General features: G+C 34.4%; 1 protein-coding gene and 1 long non-coding RNA gene across 3 annotated transcripts; one reads left to right on the top strand and one right to left on the bottom strand.

The window, feature by feature from the left end:
- The first annotated feature begins 6,046 nt into the window (after positions 1 to 6,046).
- LOC121210934 (uncharacterized) lies at positions 6,047 to 12,272 on the top strand. Its single transcript, XR_005906211.1, has 2 exons — positions 6,047 to 11,766; positions 11,885 to 12,272. It is a non-coding gene; the product is annotated as an uncharacterized lncRNA (long non-coding RNA).
- Positions 12,273 to 13,600: 1,328 nt separating this feature from the next.
- Positions 13,601 to 16,002, bottom strand: LOC107931244 (uncharacterized protein OsI_027940). Of its 2 annotated transcripts, none has more exons than XM_016863079.2 (6): positions 15,715 to 16,002; positions 15,203 to 15,389; positions 14,435 to 14,588; positions 14,309 to 14,346; positions 14,088 to 14,211; positions 13,601 to 13,984 (listed from the first exon to the last, which is right to left on the bottom strand). In XM_016863079.2, the coding sequence occupies exons 1-6, from the start codon at positions 15,717 to 15,719 to the stop codon at positions 13,881 to 13,883; spliced, it is 612 nt and encodes a 203-aa protein (XP_016718568.1). In that variant the 5' UTR covers positions 15,720 to 16,002; the 3' UTR covers positions 13,601 to 13,880. The 2 variants fall into 2 exon arrangements, with proteins under 2 accessions (XP_016718568.1, XP_016718567.1); XM_016863078.2 differs by having other exon boundaries at positions 14,309 to 14,349; positions 15,715 to 15,895.
- Between the last annotated feature and the right edge of the window lie 611 nt (positions 16,003 to 16,613).

The following is a 16,613-nucleotide window of genomic DNA, read 5'->3' as shown; positions in this document are numbered from 1 at the left end:
TGTAATACAAAAGGACTGTCATGTGCTTCTCGAAGTATCAAATCCTTCAATTCTGAATCATTCGGGACACAAATCTGGTTACGAAATCTCAAATAATCATGTTCATAAATGCTGAAATTCTCTGCAACACCACTCTGAACCATTTCTTTCTTTTTCATTAGCTTGTCATCTTCTAGTTGAGCTGACTTAATTTGTTCGAACATTATTGGCTTAATTCTTAGTTCAGCCAGTAAGCCTCCATTATCATTAATGCTGAGCTGTACAAACATTGCTTGCAATTCAATTGCTGCTTTTCTACTCAATGCGTCAGCTACCACGTTAGCTTTACCCGGATGATAGCTAATAACACAATCATAATCTTTTAAAAGTTCTATCCACCGACGCTGTCTCAAATTCAACTTTTTCTGTGACAGAAGATTCTTGAGACTTTTATGATCAGTGTAAATATAACATTTTTCACCGTACAAATAATGCTTCCAAATCTTCAGAGCAAAAATTACGCTGGTAATTCCCAATCGTGAGTCGAATAATTACGTTCATACAGTTTCAATTGTCGAGAAGCATAAGCTATCACTTTCCCACTTTACATTAGTACACATCCGAGACCATTTAAAGAAGCATCACTATACACAATGAAATCTTTTCTCGATTTTGGTAAAGCTAAAACTGGTGCCTCCGTTAACACCTGCTTCAATGTTTCAAAACTTTTCTGACACTGATCATTCCAAACAAATGGAACATTCTTTTGTAATAACTTTGTTATCGATAAAGCTATTTTTGAAAATCTATTCACAAACCTCCGATAGTACCCAGCCAATCTAAGAAAACTACATACCTCTAACACATTTTTGAGAGTTTTCCACTGAACAATTGCTTCAATTTTCTTTGGGCCCACTCTAATTCCATCTGCTAATACCACATGACCAAGAAATACCACATCTGACAGCCAAAATTCGCATTTACTCAAATTCCCATACAATTATTTCTCTCGTAATGTTTGCAAAACAATTCGAATATGTTGATCATGATCAAATTCAGACTTTGAATATACCAAAATGTCATCAATAAAGACTACAACAAATTGATCCAAGTATGGTTGAAAAATTCAATTCATAAGATCCATAAAAGCAGCAGGAGCATTTGTTAATCCAAATGGCATTACCAAGAATTCATAATGCCATACCGTGTTCGAAACGCTATCTTTGGTACATCACTTTCCTTCACATTTAACTGATAGTAGCCCGATCTTAAATTAATCTTTGAAAACACATAAGCTCCTTTCAACTGATCAAATAAATCATCAATATGAGGTAACGAGTATTTATTCTTGACGATCACCTTGTTCAACTGTCAATAATCAATACATAACCGCATCGAACCATTTTCTTCTTAACAAATAACACTGGAGCTCCCCATGGTGATGTACTAGGCCGTATAAAACCTCAATCCAATAAACTTGCAGTTGTACTTTCAATTCCTTCAATTCAGTAGGTGACATTCGATATGGAGGTATTGATACTAGATTTGTACCCGGGTATACTTCGATCGCAAATTCAAACTCCCTATTAGGTGGTAATCTAGGTAATTGTTCAGGGAATACATCAGGAAATTCACATACAGTTAGGATTTTGCTACATTTACTCTCCACCGTATTCGAATTAATAACATATGCTAAGAAAGCAACACAACCTTGATAAAGAAGCTTACTAGTTTTAATCGCCGAGATTATACGAATTTACAGTTGACAGTTGATTACCTACCGAATTTACACTAGGTGTTGCAGATTCTGATTCATTCATATCATACAGTTCATCATCTTCACTATACATTTTTTGACCAGTTTCTTCAATATTAGTTTCTTCAATATTTTCGTTAGACATCTTTAACTATAAAACAAAAATAACAATAATTTAGTATTTATATATATATCAGCATCCAATCCTGACTCAAATTTAACTCAATAATGACATGTACCTCTAGACTCATTTCCGTACTAATTTGATCCTAGAATCGACTAAACTTGACTAGCTCTGATACCATTAAATGTAATACCCCTTAATCCTTTTTCGACATTGAAATAGGATTATAGAGCATTACCAGTCATTACAATTTAAAACATAAATTATATAAAATTAATTATTATACAGTTAAGTAATTTATCTTTTTGATCCTTTTATAGAGATTCAAGGCTCAAAGAAGATGTTAAGAACAAATCGAAACCCAATTAAAAGATTATAAAATTTTTCATAAAATTTCTAAAAGTTTCTTTGATGAACAGTACCACACGCCCGTGTGATTTGAGGACACGGCCATGTGTTCCTAAGACATTCCCGTGTTGTCACCCCGTGTGAATCACACGGCTTGGACACGCCCGTGTCCTTTACCCATGTACTTCTCTGACTTATTAATTATGAACAAACTAGTTTCACACGGCCAAGACATGCACCCGTGTGCTTAGCCCGTGTGGAGTTAATTTCAGTTCGAATCTAGTGCAGTTTTCGCAGGCCAAGCACATGCCCGTGTGCTGTAACCATGTGCTTCACACGGCTGTGACGCACGTCCGTGTCTCTGCCCTTGTGGCCATGCTTGAGCATTCTGTTTTCATTATTTAAGATGCATGAGACATACGGCCTAATCACATACCCGTGTATAAGCCGTGTGTCTCACACGGTCTTATCACATGCCCGTGTGGCAGGCCGTGTGGACTCAAAATGAACCTTATAGTTTAATATTACCAACCCTACAAGCTTTGAATAATAAGTAACTTAAAATCCAATCTTTCAACCAATCCAAAACATGGTTAAATACATTTAATTCATATTAAATCCACCAGTATAACGATCTAACTCATGTATTTCAGTAACTGTTTAACACAGAATTTCCAAACATTATACTTAACACCATCTAAAATCAATTCAAAATAAACTATATAAAACACTATGTTATAAACATCAATTGTGCATATATGGAATAACCATTTTCATCTTTACACTAATAACATTCTCGCTAATAATAACTTTAAAAGATAACCTAGGTACATGCCATTTCTCAAAATAAGGTACACCACGAAGTATTTGAGTTCAGGTGGTCTTGGATGCTGGGTTGTTAGTTTTCTTCGTACCTAACTTACGCACGGAAACAAACTGTACGCTGAGTATACATTCAGTGGTATTTCTATAAACCAACACTTAAAGTAAATATTCACTTGAAAAACATTTAAACTAAAGATTTCAAATCTCATAACAATATTGATATTCACAAACCATTCTCAAAGATCACTCAATTCAATGCATCATCAATCAATATCATTAATTATCCAGTACAGTAATACGGTCGTTCAGTTGTTCAGTATTGTAGTTTGCCCCTATTAACATAACTCGGACCTTGGTGGATAAATGGATCCAACCAACACAGCAGTATGACACATTGTGCCTCATCGGCTTTGCCGAAGTAAATAGTAGCAGTACGGTACATAGTACCTCATCGGATTAAACCGAAGTAACAGAAATAGTACGACACATAAAGTGCCTCATCGACACGAAGTCGAAGTAACAGTACGACACTATTAGTGCCTCATTGACTCAAGGTCGAAGTATCCATGTACACTTCCACTCCTATGGCATGCAAATTATATCCAACCTAGCCCGACACTGTTAATATGGTATTCTTTTCACTAAAAATTTTCAGATAACAATCAATATACATTTCAATTCAAATACTCACAACTCAATTCAATTCAATACAATAATAACAATACTTACCTCTATACAACTTACCATATATATATAATAAATGCAATAATAATTATTAAGTTTGGTTTGTAGAAATACAAACTGTAAATTTTTCGGATTACTCCTCGTCAACCTTCTCTTTTCCTTTCTTTTTCGATGTCTCCGGTACTACGTTAGCTACTGAAATTAAACAATTTATACTATTAATACAATATCAATTCACAATAAATAATTGAATTTCTATTCAATTCAATCCTCAATTTCAATTTAATCCTAATTAACTTATTTACTTTTATCACTCAATTCTTACATCAATTCTATTCAATTTCTTATCATATTCATCTTACCATTAAATATTCATGATAAAACCCTAATCTCAAGTTTCTTTCAATTTAGTCCCTCAAGCATAAAACTTATAGTTTCTTTTACAATTTAATCCTTTAATCAATTCTAACTTGATATTTATTCAATTAAATCCCTAATTCAACAATTTGTTCAACATAACCCATGTCTAAAAATCATCTACCTTTCAAAATTTCCACTTACATTAAGTAATATTTGTCTCTAGGACTCCAAAAACATTAAAATTACAAGAAAATGGACTAAATTGACTTACCAAATTAAGCTTCAAGCTTCAAAACCCTAAATTTCTCTTTATTTTTTTTCTTTTTTCTTTCCCCAGTTTCGTTTCTTTCCCTGTTCTATTTCTTTGCTTTATTTCCTTCTTTCTTTTCTTTTATTTTATGCATTATTTTATTATTATATTATATTTTTGTAATAATTATTGTTTACTTAAATAATAAGTAAATACATACATATATTACAAATGTATGTATAATACTTTTTACACTTGTTTTTAATTTTTACCATACATTTGACACCTATGGTTTAATTGCTAATTTAATCCTTTAACTTATCTTGATTCTATGATTCAACTTTCACACTTTATTCAATCTAGTCTTTATACTAAATTAACTTTAATTCAAGCTAATTCACTTAACTAAAATCTAATTAATCACTTAACTAACTTCGTAAATATTTCTAATAAATATTTACGAACCCAATCTTTGAAAATAGTGAACCAGATACACGATTTTTCGATGCCCTTAAATTTTGGGTCATTACATGAGTAAAACCCTAGACCTCAATCATCTCTCAAATTAATGGTAGAAATAGATAGATCAAGTGATAACGACTTCAAAAATGTAAAGAGCATTAAAAACGGGGCAAGAATGGACTTACAATCGAGCTTGAAAGTGACCAAACCCTAGCTATGGCTTCCCTTCTAATTTTTGGCACAAGCATGAAGAAGATGGACTAAATTTTGACTTGATTTTCGGTTATTAATTCATTTAATTACCAAATGACCAAAATACCCTTTTCTTAAAACACTAAAATTCTCTTACCTCATATCTATTTTTTCCAACTTAAAATAAAATGGACTAATTACCATCTAAGGACCTTCAATTTAAAATTTCATAGCAATTAGACACCTCTAGCATGTAGAACTCAACTTTTGCACTTTTTACAATTTAGTCCTTCTTGCTAAATTGAGTGCTCAAACGTCAAAATTTTTGAACGAGATTTTCACGAAATCATTCCACAAAACTGTAAACTATAAAAATATAATAAAAAAAAATTTCTATGTCGGATTCGTGGTCCTGAAATCACTATTCTGACTAAGCCCTAAATCGGGTTGTTACAATATCTAGAAGAAAATAATGAAAAAAAAAGAAAAGGAAATAAAGTTTGAAAAAAATAAAAGGAAATAAAGTTTCAAGATAAACTCATTGGTATCAGGAATTGACTCGGAGTACGACTCGTTAGTTAAAAGAAGTTTTTTTTTCTTTTTGGATTTTACAAATCTATAAATGTGGACAGCCTTTGTTTTAAAAGCTAAAAGCATTGATTAGGAAGTTTGAGGGTCAAATTGATAAAATTTTTATATAAGAAGGGTTAAATTTATAGAATTATTTTGTGTTAGAGTCAAATTGATAGAATATGTAAGTATTGATGACTAAATATGTTATTATACTAGTTAGAAAAAGGTTTTACGTTATCAATTTAACAATTGGTGACCAAAACAGGAACAAATTCAAACGTTAGTGCCTAAATTGAAAAATTTTAAAGTTGAGTGACCAAAACAGAAATGGAGGCATAATTGGGTAACCGTTTGTCTTTTTATCATTTTACCCTTTTATCTTTTTATCTAAATTGTTTTATTAGTGATTTATTTTTTAAAATTTAAGGATATTACATTTTTTTGTTCAATAGTTCAAGTATATTAATATTAATCAGTTAGATATATTAAAATAAATTCTCTTTAGATCAATAGAAGGATCTCTAATCAAATTTATACCATCCAATTAAATAATGTTAGTCGGTCAGGAAAAGGAGGCGCTTGGAAACGTCATGGAGGACTCTCTCTTGGCTCCAACGTCGACAGAAGATGTCCCACGTACTTTGAGGAAATTCAAGCGCACTCGTACGATTTCTTATGGTTAGGAGGATTTGGTTGATGCTTGTGAAGAACGGATGGTTGACGGTGGGAGTAGTCCCCAATCTCAAAATGCATCGTATAGGGATCGTTTGGTTGGGTTAATCCGTCCCAACAACAGACTTGGCAGAATTGGGATGTTGAATATGTTGATGGTGATGTTTGTTTTAATGATGTTGTTTCGAACTCGGAGGAAACAGTTGTTTCTGGTGCTCATGCGTTCTTTTCGGTGGAGGAAAAACGGGAGATGCACAAGCCTTGGCGCACTGCGTTGATTGTAAAACTCTTGGGGAAAATCCTGGGAATCAAAGCTCTCTCTTCCAAGGTGCAGCAGCTCTGGCGTTTGGAGGGGAATTACAAGATCATTGATTTGGATAATGACTATTTCTTATTCAAGTTGAACAGAAATCATATTATAATCATGTCTTGGAATGAGGTCATTAGATCATTAGTGGACACTACCTTACTGTTTGTTAATGGTTTCTGAATTTTCAGCCAAGTTGTGATAAGATTTGAGTTTCTTATTGCTTGGGTTCATTTTTCAAAATTACCTCTGGAATATTACACAGTTATGGCAGTTTGGAGGATTGTTTCTTGTGTGGGGAGGGTAATTTGCATTGATTGGAATACGGAAGATGTTCAAAGAGGAGGATTTGCAAGGGTTTGTATTGATTTGGATTTAACCAAACTATCGTGTTCATCTGTTAGTCTCGGCAAGGTTTGTCAACGTGTTAAATATGATGGGCTACAATTGATTTGTTTTTAGTGTGGTAAGTTTGGTCATAGGAAAGACTCATGTCCTATGTCTACTATTGCTGCTTCTGGCACTGATAAGGTTCTTTCTTCTTCGACTCATGTTGCGTCGGACATGCCTTCAAAAATGCCATTACAGCTGATGGGAACGTCTTTTGGACCTTGGATGCTAGTGCAAGGTAAAACGTGCAAACCAGTGAGGGACCCAATTTCAAATGGAAAGTCTTCGATTGGGAGTGATTTTCGGCATGACGTAAGGAGATTCTTTGCCTTGAATCATGCGGTTGATGATTCTAGTAATAATGATAAGACTAAATTTAAAGTTACGTTGAAGGATTTTGTTAAGCATAATAAAAGTGGTTTTAAAGCTGGGATGAAAAAAGACTAAAAACTGAGGAAAGATGGGGGGATTAAAATTCACCCTAGAAAATAGGAGGATCATCTGAAGAAACAAGGTGAGAAGTTGATTGATAAGTCTAAGAATGTTGTGCTTGATTTAACTCCTTTGGCATGCCTTTATCATAGCTTTCATTTTATAGCGAGCTCTTCCAAACAGCTTGTTTTAGACCCAGCACATTTAGGCTTTTTAATTGGGCCACCTTTTGATGTTAATATCACTGATAAGGCTCCCTCAAATCCTATAGTCAATTTAAATTATGTTCTTTCTCCTTTGAATGATGTTGGTAAACTGGCCTCGTTTGTTGTATTGAAGGATATGGCTACATCTTCTACGGGGTTGGTTTGTAATGAGTCTTTTTTAGTATTGTCTAGTGCGAACAATGTAACTTTCGGTAGTGAGGCAGCGCCCTTGGTGTCATTTATGCAAGAATGATTTTTCAAGCTTTGGCTTCTTGCTTGAGATGTTATTTTTCATGATTTTGTTTTGGAATTGTTGAAGTGTTGCTAGTTTAGAAGCTAGGCACAACATACAGGAGCTAGTTCAGTTACATAGAGTTCAAATTTTGATTATTGCAGAACCACGTATTAGTAGAGGGAATGCTGATAAAGTTATTCAAAATTTATGGTTTGATAATCACATAAAGGTGGATGCGTTGGGGTTTTCAAGGGTATAAGGGTTCTATGGAAGTTATCTGTTGGTAGTGTGGAAGTTGTTTGCCGAAGTAGACAATTTATTTCCCTTATTATTGATGGTGGAAAGAAGTTGTTCTGGGCTCTTACAGCGGTTCATGTAAGTCCAACACCTTCGATTTAAGATTTTTTTTTTTTGGAATTATCTGTAGGATTTTTCAGATTTTGACTTTCTGCCTTGGCTCCTTATCGGTGATTTTAATCAGATTTTGTCTTTAGATGGGAAACAAAGTGGAACACCCGAGTCTTTTAGGAGAATGGATCAATTTCGGGATGTAATGATTACCAAGCAACTTATACAACTTGATGCTAGTGGATGCAAATTCACATGGAGTAATGATTAGTATGTTCATGGTCTGATTCGTAAGAAACTAGATAAGGCTTTTTGCTATGTGGCGTGGCGGCAAACTTTTGAGGATGTCATTGTTAGAAATCTCCCTCGTTCGCATAGTGATCACTGCCCTGTTGTTGTCTCTCTTTGTGGTTCTAATGTTATTAATAGAGAAGCATGTCTGTTTCGTTTTGTTATGGCCTAGCAGACTCATGATGATTTTTCTGCTATGCTTCAAGCTTCTTAGTGAGATAATGTTTGATTACCTGATTTGTTACTTTCTCTTCAGGTTTCTCAATATGAATGGAACAAATCTATTTTTCGTAATATTTTCAAAAGAAAAAGACATCACTTGCTCGTTTAGATGGTGTTCAAAAGGCTTTGGAAATTCAGCCTAACCTGTTTCTTTTTAAACTTGAAAAAGATCTTATGATTGAATACAACATTATTTTGGTTCAGGAGGAATCTCTTTGGTACTAGAAATCAAGATCTCAGTGGGTGTAATTTGGTGATAGGAATACAAAAATTTTTCACACTACTGCATCGGTTAGGAGGAATAGAAATAAAATTCTTGCTTTAAAATTAGATGATAGAGAGTGGATTTTAGACCCACAAGTGTTACAACAGATGCTCATCTCCCATTTTCAATCTGTTTATCAGGAGGAACCTATTGATTTAAACTTGTCTTAGTTTTTGTTGAGCATTGGCCTGCAATGCAACATGTAACCAGCAGCACAGACAACAGCAGCTGAACAAGCAGATCAGCAATAGAACAGAACCAGATGCAGCAGCTGACTTAGTCCATTTTGTTCATTTTGTTCCTATGTAACTTAGTTTAGTTTGTTTTTAATTTGATCAAAAAGCTAGTTGGATTAGTTTTTTGATTGGTTCTTGATGTAATAGCTGAAATGTCAGCTTGATTTTACTTGTAATTCAAAGATTGTGTTTGTCTAGTTTTAGTGGGAGCAGTTATAATTACTAGGTAACTGTCAAACAATGTTTGTAACTCATATATTTTGAATTTTCAATCAATGAAAAGCAGTAGTCATCCGATTATCATCTTGTTCAAAGTTTCTCTCTTTGTTTTGCTTTTAGTTCTTCTTGTATTTTTTTGCTTTTGGCTTGTATTGCTGCCATTGTTCCAAAAGTTTTGCTCGAGGACAACTGTTCCTTTAAGTGATCGACAACTTGCTCAACTTTTGCATATTCGTCACGATCATGAAATCCATGAAACTCTTAATTCTATGGTTCCTTGGAAATCCCCTGGTCCTGATGGGTTTCAAGCGGGATTTTACCAGCTTGTGGTGCGACATTCTTTATGTACTTTTGTTAGGAATACTTTCATGATAAGTTCCTTTGATGAATCTTTGAGTAGAGGTTTGGTGGTGTTGGCGCCTAAAGTTGAGAATCCGGAGAAAGTTTCTCAATTTCGTCCTATTTCACTATGCAATGTAACTGCCAAGCTGCTTTCAAGGATTTTGGTGAATAAAATTCGTCCTATGTTGAAAGATCTAATTTCTACTACTCAAATAGTTTTATTCAGGGTAGAGGGACCATTAATAACATTATTGTGGTCTAGGAGATTGTCTACTCTCTAATGAAAAAGAAAGGCTAAAGGGGAGGTATGATTTTGAAGATTGATTTGGAAAAGGCTTATAACAGGATCAATTGGGACTTTCTGCGCTGGGATTTAATGGATTTGGGGTTACCTTCTTCTTTAATCTCGTTGATTATGTTTTATGTCACTTCAACAGAGATGAATGTTATATGGATTGGGGAAAAGACGTAGTATTTTAAACCTTCTTAGGGTTTAAGACAAGGTGATCCGCTGTCTTCATATTTATTTGTTCTTTGTTTGCAAAAACTGTCTGATATTATTGATCAAGTAGTTGATAATGGGGGTTGGACACAGCTTTCTCTATGTAAGGGGACCCTCTGTCTCACATATTTTCTTCACAGATGATTTGATCCTAATGGCTGAAGCTTCAGCCGAGCAGTGCAATTTTATGATGGAATGTCTTAATCGATTTTGTTCTTTTTCAGGACAAAAGTTTAACTATTCTAAATCTCTCCTTTTTACCTCTCCTAATGTTCTTGTTGAGGTGGTTAAGGGCATTGCTAGCTGCTCTAAGATATTTCATTGCACTGATCTTGGGCATTATCTTGGTGTCCCGTTACACTCTGGTCATATCACCAAGCATACCTATGCTTATCTTTTGGATAAGCTGAAGAAGCCCTTGGCATCTTGGAAGGCTAATCAACTTTCTTTGGTAGGGAGGGCAATTTTGGTGCAGTCAGTTACTAGCTCTATAGCTCTCTATACTATGCAGACTTCACAATTACCTGTTTCAGTGACCAAATAATTGGATTGTCTAAGTCATAATTTCCTTTGGAGTTCTTCTCCGGAGAAGAAAAAAGTGCCTTTGGTTAAGTGGGAGACTGTGTGTCAAGAGAACAGCAAAAGTGGTCTGAGTATCCGTCGTTCAACTTCCATGAATATAGCTTTTCTTACTAAATTGGGATGGAAATTGGAGAATGAGGACTCCGCTCTTTGGGCTCAAGTGTTGAAATCCAAATAATTGAAGGGTGATAATTTCCTTAATTTTAAACCTAAATCAAATTCATCCTATACTTGGAGGAGTATTCAGTCTTCGAAAACTCTTGTTCGTAAGGATTGCGCATGTTTGATAGGTGTTGGTGTTGCTACTTCCTTTTGGTATGATAAATGGTTGGGCAATGGTTCTATTATGGAGAATTTTGCGCTTGATGTCTCCTCTGAATCCTATCACTTAAATGTTAAGGACGTGGTCTGGACCCTAGTTCTTATAAAGAGCAGGTAGATGCCTTGCCAGTTGAAGTCCGGGAGTAATTATCAATGGTGCATGTTTTGGACGGTGAGAAAGATCGCAACTTTTGGAATGCCTCTTCTGATGGTAATTTTTTTGTCTCCTCTGCCTATAAATTGTTGATGTCTAATGCCTCTATCAATGGTTTTTGGATGAAAATTTGGAAGTTGGATGTTCCTCATATTCGTTTCTTCTTGTGGCTGGTCATAACCGTCTGCTAACTAAGGCAGCATATATTCGTCGGCATATTACCAGTGATGCAACTCGTCCTAGATGTGGGGTGTCATGAGGAAACTATGTTGCATGTGCTTCAAGCATTATGGTCATATCATTTTCGTGGTGGAAGATTATTGCGTTTCAACTCATGCAATTTGAATGAATGGCTACGTGTGAATTGTTTTAACAACTCCTTCCTAGTGGAACATTCGGTTGTTTGGTCTCAATGCTTTGCTTTTACTTGTTGGCTGATATGGTGGTGGAGAAACAAGGTAGTGTTTGTTGAAGATTTTCAATGGCCAGGTAATGCTTCCCACCTAATAGCTACTAGTATTTGTAATTTTAATAGCCATAAGGTCAATCTGCAACTGCTTAATCACCGAGTTAATTATTTTATTGCTTGGTCTCGGCCACCTCCTAGCTCTGTCAAAATGAACGTGGATGCTACAGTTACTTCGAATCCTGGAGGTCTAGCCATGGGTGGTTTATGTCAAGATAACGATGGTTCTTGACTATTTGGCTTTACTGGAAAATTAGGCTGTCGGCACATCACTAAAGCTGAGCATTATCTGGCTTAGGAACATGGCATAAGAAATCTTGTTATCGCATCAGACTCGCTTGTGCTGTTCATAAAATTTTAAGCCCCTTGCAACAACATGATCCTCTCTCCTTAGTGATCTAGAATTGTAAAGCGCTGCTTTGCCGCAATTAGAATTGTAGTCTTGTTCATACTTATTGTAAAGCTAATATGTGCACTAATTTTTTGGCAAGTGGGGCTTTTCAAAGGCCTTTTGACGTCACTAAGTTAATTCACTCTCCAAGAATTTTACCAAGGATTATTCAAGAGGACATAATTGGTGTAGCTAAGCCTAAGGCTATTATTAATTAAAGTGATCTTGACCACTCTAATGTACCAATATATATATTGTTTACATATAGAAATTAGTAAACCTAATAATTAAAGATTAAAAAAAAAGAAATGTTTAATGATTGAGAAGAAAAGTTAGGCATTGTATAAAAAGGGGTAAAAATTTATTTATTAACAATAAATAAAAAACATATAAAATCAATTTGTATCAATTAGATTAAGTGTTTTACTTTATTTTAGTTAAAAATAAAACTAAACACAACTCACACAAAAAATTTAAATTAGGATAAATCTACATATAATTTACGTATGATTTATACAAAGTGAAGCTTGAACCTAAATCATAATATGATCAAAACTCGATTCAGTTCAAAAAAATCGAAAAAAAATTCAAATTTCGAGTTCGAGTAATTCGAACCAACTTGAATAAGTAATTCAAGCAAACTCGAATAAGTTCGAGTTGAATTTTATAATTTCAATAATTCAAATAATTGAGTGATGTAAATATTGCTTTGGTCATTGTCAAATTTGAAAATGAACAAATTAGTTTCTTTAAACAAAAACTACAAAATAACCAAAATAATTTTTAAAATTCAAAATGTGTATAAAAATTACAAAAGTTATATTTTCTTAAAAATATATAAAATTTTTACATTTATCTATAATAATAATTTTAAGAATTAAATAAGTTAATTAATGATCTAAATTTATGATAATAAAATATCTGTAATAAAATTTTAATTTAACATATTTAATTTATAATTTAACTCAAACAAATTTACTCTATTTGACTTGATTCAAAATTAAGATAATAAAATATAACTCGTCAACTCAATTAATTAATTTTTTTTCTTTATTCAATCCAACGCTAGAGCCCCGAATAAATCATCAAACATAGCATCAACTACAAGAAGTGGAGTTAAAACCCTAAGAGAAGAGCTGCGAATACCTGCATAAAGTAGCATTGAAAAGAAAAACAGTCGGCCTTGCATTTACTTCAGCACTGCCTTCCCTAAAAGTCACAAATGCAGATAAAAAGGTTGCATTAACTTCAATTTCAAGTCTTCCTAAAACAACCCTTGGAACATGACCATTTTGGCCCTTTTATCTACCAGCCCACAAGCTCTGCCCAAATTTCCCCTTAAACAATCTACACTGCGATGATCATCGTGTTTGATAAAAAAACACTACCTATAATTGTTTTATCATTTACAAAAATATTTTTAAAAAAACCAAATTGATTTTTAAAAGCTGATTAGAAAACTTGAGTTGCAACAAGGATGAAATCCCATATTATCTCATTTCTAAATGATCACCATCAAACAAATTTAAAGGTACAGGTACACCATCCATCCTAATTCATGTCAAAGAACTAACATTGTTTCTCCACCTAACACAACAACACATATCTTTTCCGCAAATTTTTTAATCTCACGCAGTTAAAAACACATCAGGCTTTGATCCCCTCTCCCCCATCCATGACAGGGAAAGAGCAAAATATCACCCATAACTATAGTTAACAGCATTTCGGGTTTCAGCTAAAATGATTTCACGTGCTCGGTTCAGCCTCCTTTTTCTCTGAAGATCCGATGCCATGCTCCTCAGGCTTTGCATCTCCTTCGGCCTTGTCATCCGGCTTTGTCACTTCTTGCCCTACATTTGGACATAAATCAGCAACATATTGCCATGAACCAGCATAAGGAGAAGAGATAATCAAATGCAAAGTATCACCATTAAAACATTGCAGCATTCTTACCTTCATCATCACTGTCCTCAAACTCATCCATGCCACCCATGCCACCCATCATGTCACCCATGCCGCCCATCATATCGCCCATGCCGCCCATCATGTCGCCCATGCCGCCCATTCCCCCAAAGTTCTGGACGACACCATAATTGCATGTAAGGAAGGAAGTCTTAATAAACTAATGCTAAAATTAGAGATTGTACATAAAACATTATATATTGATCCCATACCGAGAAGTCCATTCCTCCTAAGTCGAGATCACCAAGACCTACTTAAAATGTAGAAGCAAAGCAATAGATTATCAGTTTGGAATGCATCAGCTTTTGCATTAATTCAATCTGAATATAGAAACATACCCTTGTCTTCATCTTCATCCACCCATTTGTCCCAGTCCACTTTAACGTAATGGGGGGCTTTGCCATCCCCGCGCAATAATTTTTTCCACCACACTTTTTCAGCCTTCTCCAAGATGCAGAATATGCTCCTAACTCCGACATTAATTTTGCTTTCCTTTTTTCAAAAAAAAAAACACAATGTCAAAACATTAAGTGATTTGAAGAATATTCATCCTAAAGACATGAACACATCAAGGGCATATGAATATGCAACACTAACAACGAGCTCCAACAAGAATTTAGACTTAGCACTGTAAAGCCGATTGAGAAAACAAAAGATGAAACACAATTTAGTTTTTGTAGAAAAGCTTAAAGAATGTTTCATTCATTGATTGTCGAATATGAATAGTAAAATAACTATATGTTTCCTCTCATGGTTCCCTTGCTAAACACACCAAAAATTCATTTTCTTCCACTTTTCCACCCTTCTCAATTTATCCATCTGCTTTACTGTTCCAGCAAGCACACCCGTAAAGTAAAGATGATGCAAGAGCATGAATGTGTGTCAAAGATGTTAAAAAGACAGTTGAAACATATAGCATGATCTAACAGAAATTATGCTAATGCAATCAAAATGAAGTGAGCCATATACACTAAGGAGCTAAAGGCAGCAATCAAATATGTTGAATTTACTTTAAAAAGCAGCATAATACCATCATAAACCGACCAACATCATCAACAGATTCTCAAATACCCCTAAACAGATGGAACACTAGACCAGAATCTTACCTCCACATTGACCTTATCAAAAAGATCCAACTTCAACTCATATGTGTTATTGTCAGTTCCAGCAGTAGCAGAGAAATTAAATACTCCTTCCGGCTCAAGGTTAACTTTTGCATTCTTTGAATCAGGTAATAGCACCGTAATGAAAACCTTATCGGTTCTTTGTGCCCATTTCACCTCAGGATGACGACTACCAAGAAAGAATCATAGTTAAAGAAAGCACAAATTCAAACTAAAATATACCAAAAGAAAACAACCTAATCAAAACCCGCTACAACATTTCTCCCCAATAATCAATAAAATAACCTTATTAATAACTTTAAAAAAAATCCTATACAAAGAAAGTTCCATGCTGATAGAAAACATCCATTAGTGCACAACGCAAAAATACCCAAAGAATATATATTAAAAAAGGAACACAAATGATAAAAGCTTGATACCAATCAAATCAGTTTAGGGGAAAGATTCGAAACATGAAATAAGTTAAAGAGAACAAGAAAGATTGTTAAGCTTACCTCATGGTTTATACTGGGTAGTAGAGAGTTTCTTGAGAAGGAAAGATAGTAGAGAAATGTAAAACCCTAATGAAAGCAGAAAAGAATAGGCGACGCTTATTTTAATGAGGAGGAGTTCACTTAACAACGAAGTGGACAAAAATTGCCCTTTGGGGGTTCATAATATGGTGGGTAAAATCATGGCTGTTCTCGTACTTTCAAGTCTAGATATTTTTAATGGTATTGTGTGGAAAGTTCTATTACTATCCTTTATTGCATCAGTGTCGTTTGATTTGATTTTGATGGATCGGACGCTTCACATTCAAATCAGCACTATATAAATGGGCTCCTTAGTCCACTGGTTTAATTAAGCTCGCCCCACCTCGTTTTGGACCTTTTGGATTTAGGTTCAAGATTTCAGTGAGAAAATTTATCCTTGAAATAGGGTTTTTTTTATATATTAAAAATTATGACCACCGTTGATTAAGCTCCCGACGTAATCTTCCAAGACTAATTTAGTTGTTACCAAATAAAAAACAAAAAACTAATTTAACTTATATAAATATAAATTCGCATCATAAAATTGTGGAACGGATTTTAGTTCTATTAATATCCATATACAGGAATATACGAGTTTAAACGCGGAACAACATATAAGGTAAAAATCCAGAATTAGGCAATTCTTCATCGTCTTCTAATACTTTCATCGTTTTGTCTTTTGCTTTTCCTAGCAACTCAGATGCCCTATCCTCGTTTGAACCCTCATCATTGTCGTCACTACTTCTATCACTGCTAATACTACTGTCCTTAACAGTGTCAATTTTTCTTGTCAAAGGAGCATGTCGGTGTAGCTGTTCAGCCATAGCCGCTCGAGAATCTTCATCCTGGGCATTCAAGCCTCGTTCCAAAATACGCCTTGC

Source organism: Gossypium hirsutum, chromosome A12, assembly GCF_007990345.1.
Source record: "Gossypium hirsutum isolate 1008001.06 chromosome A12, Gossypium_hirsutum_v2.1, whole genome shotgun sequence".
Lineage (NCBI taxonomy): Eukaryota > Viridiplantae > Streptophyta > Magnoliopsida > Malvales > Malvaceae > Gossypium > Gossypium hirsutum.
This window is presented reverse-complemented; position numbering and strand designations above follow the sequence as displayed.

Bases quoted from the DNA above. Each gene is read 5' to 3' on its own strand.
- LOC107931244 (XM_016863078.2), bottom strand. The intron at 14,589-15,202 runs GTAAGATTCTGG...TTTTGAAAAAAG, and splicing joins TTGATAAGGTCAATGTGGAG to GAAAGCAAAATTAATGTCGG. The intron at 14,212-14,308 runs GTATGGGATCAA...GGTGTCGTCCAG, and splicing joins TAGGAGGAATGGACTTCTCG to AACTTTGGGGGAATGGGCGG.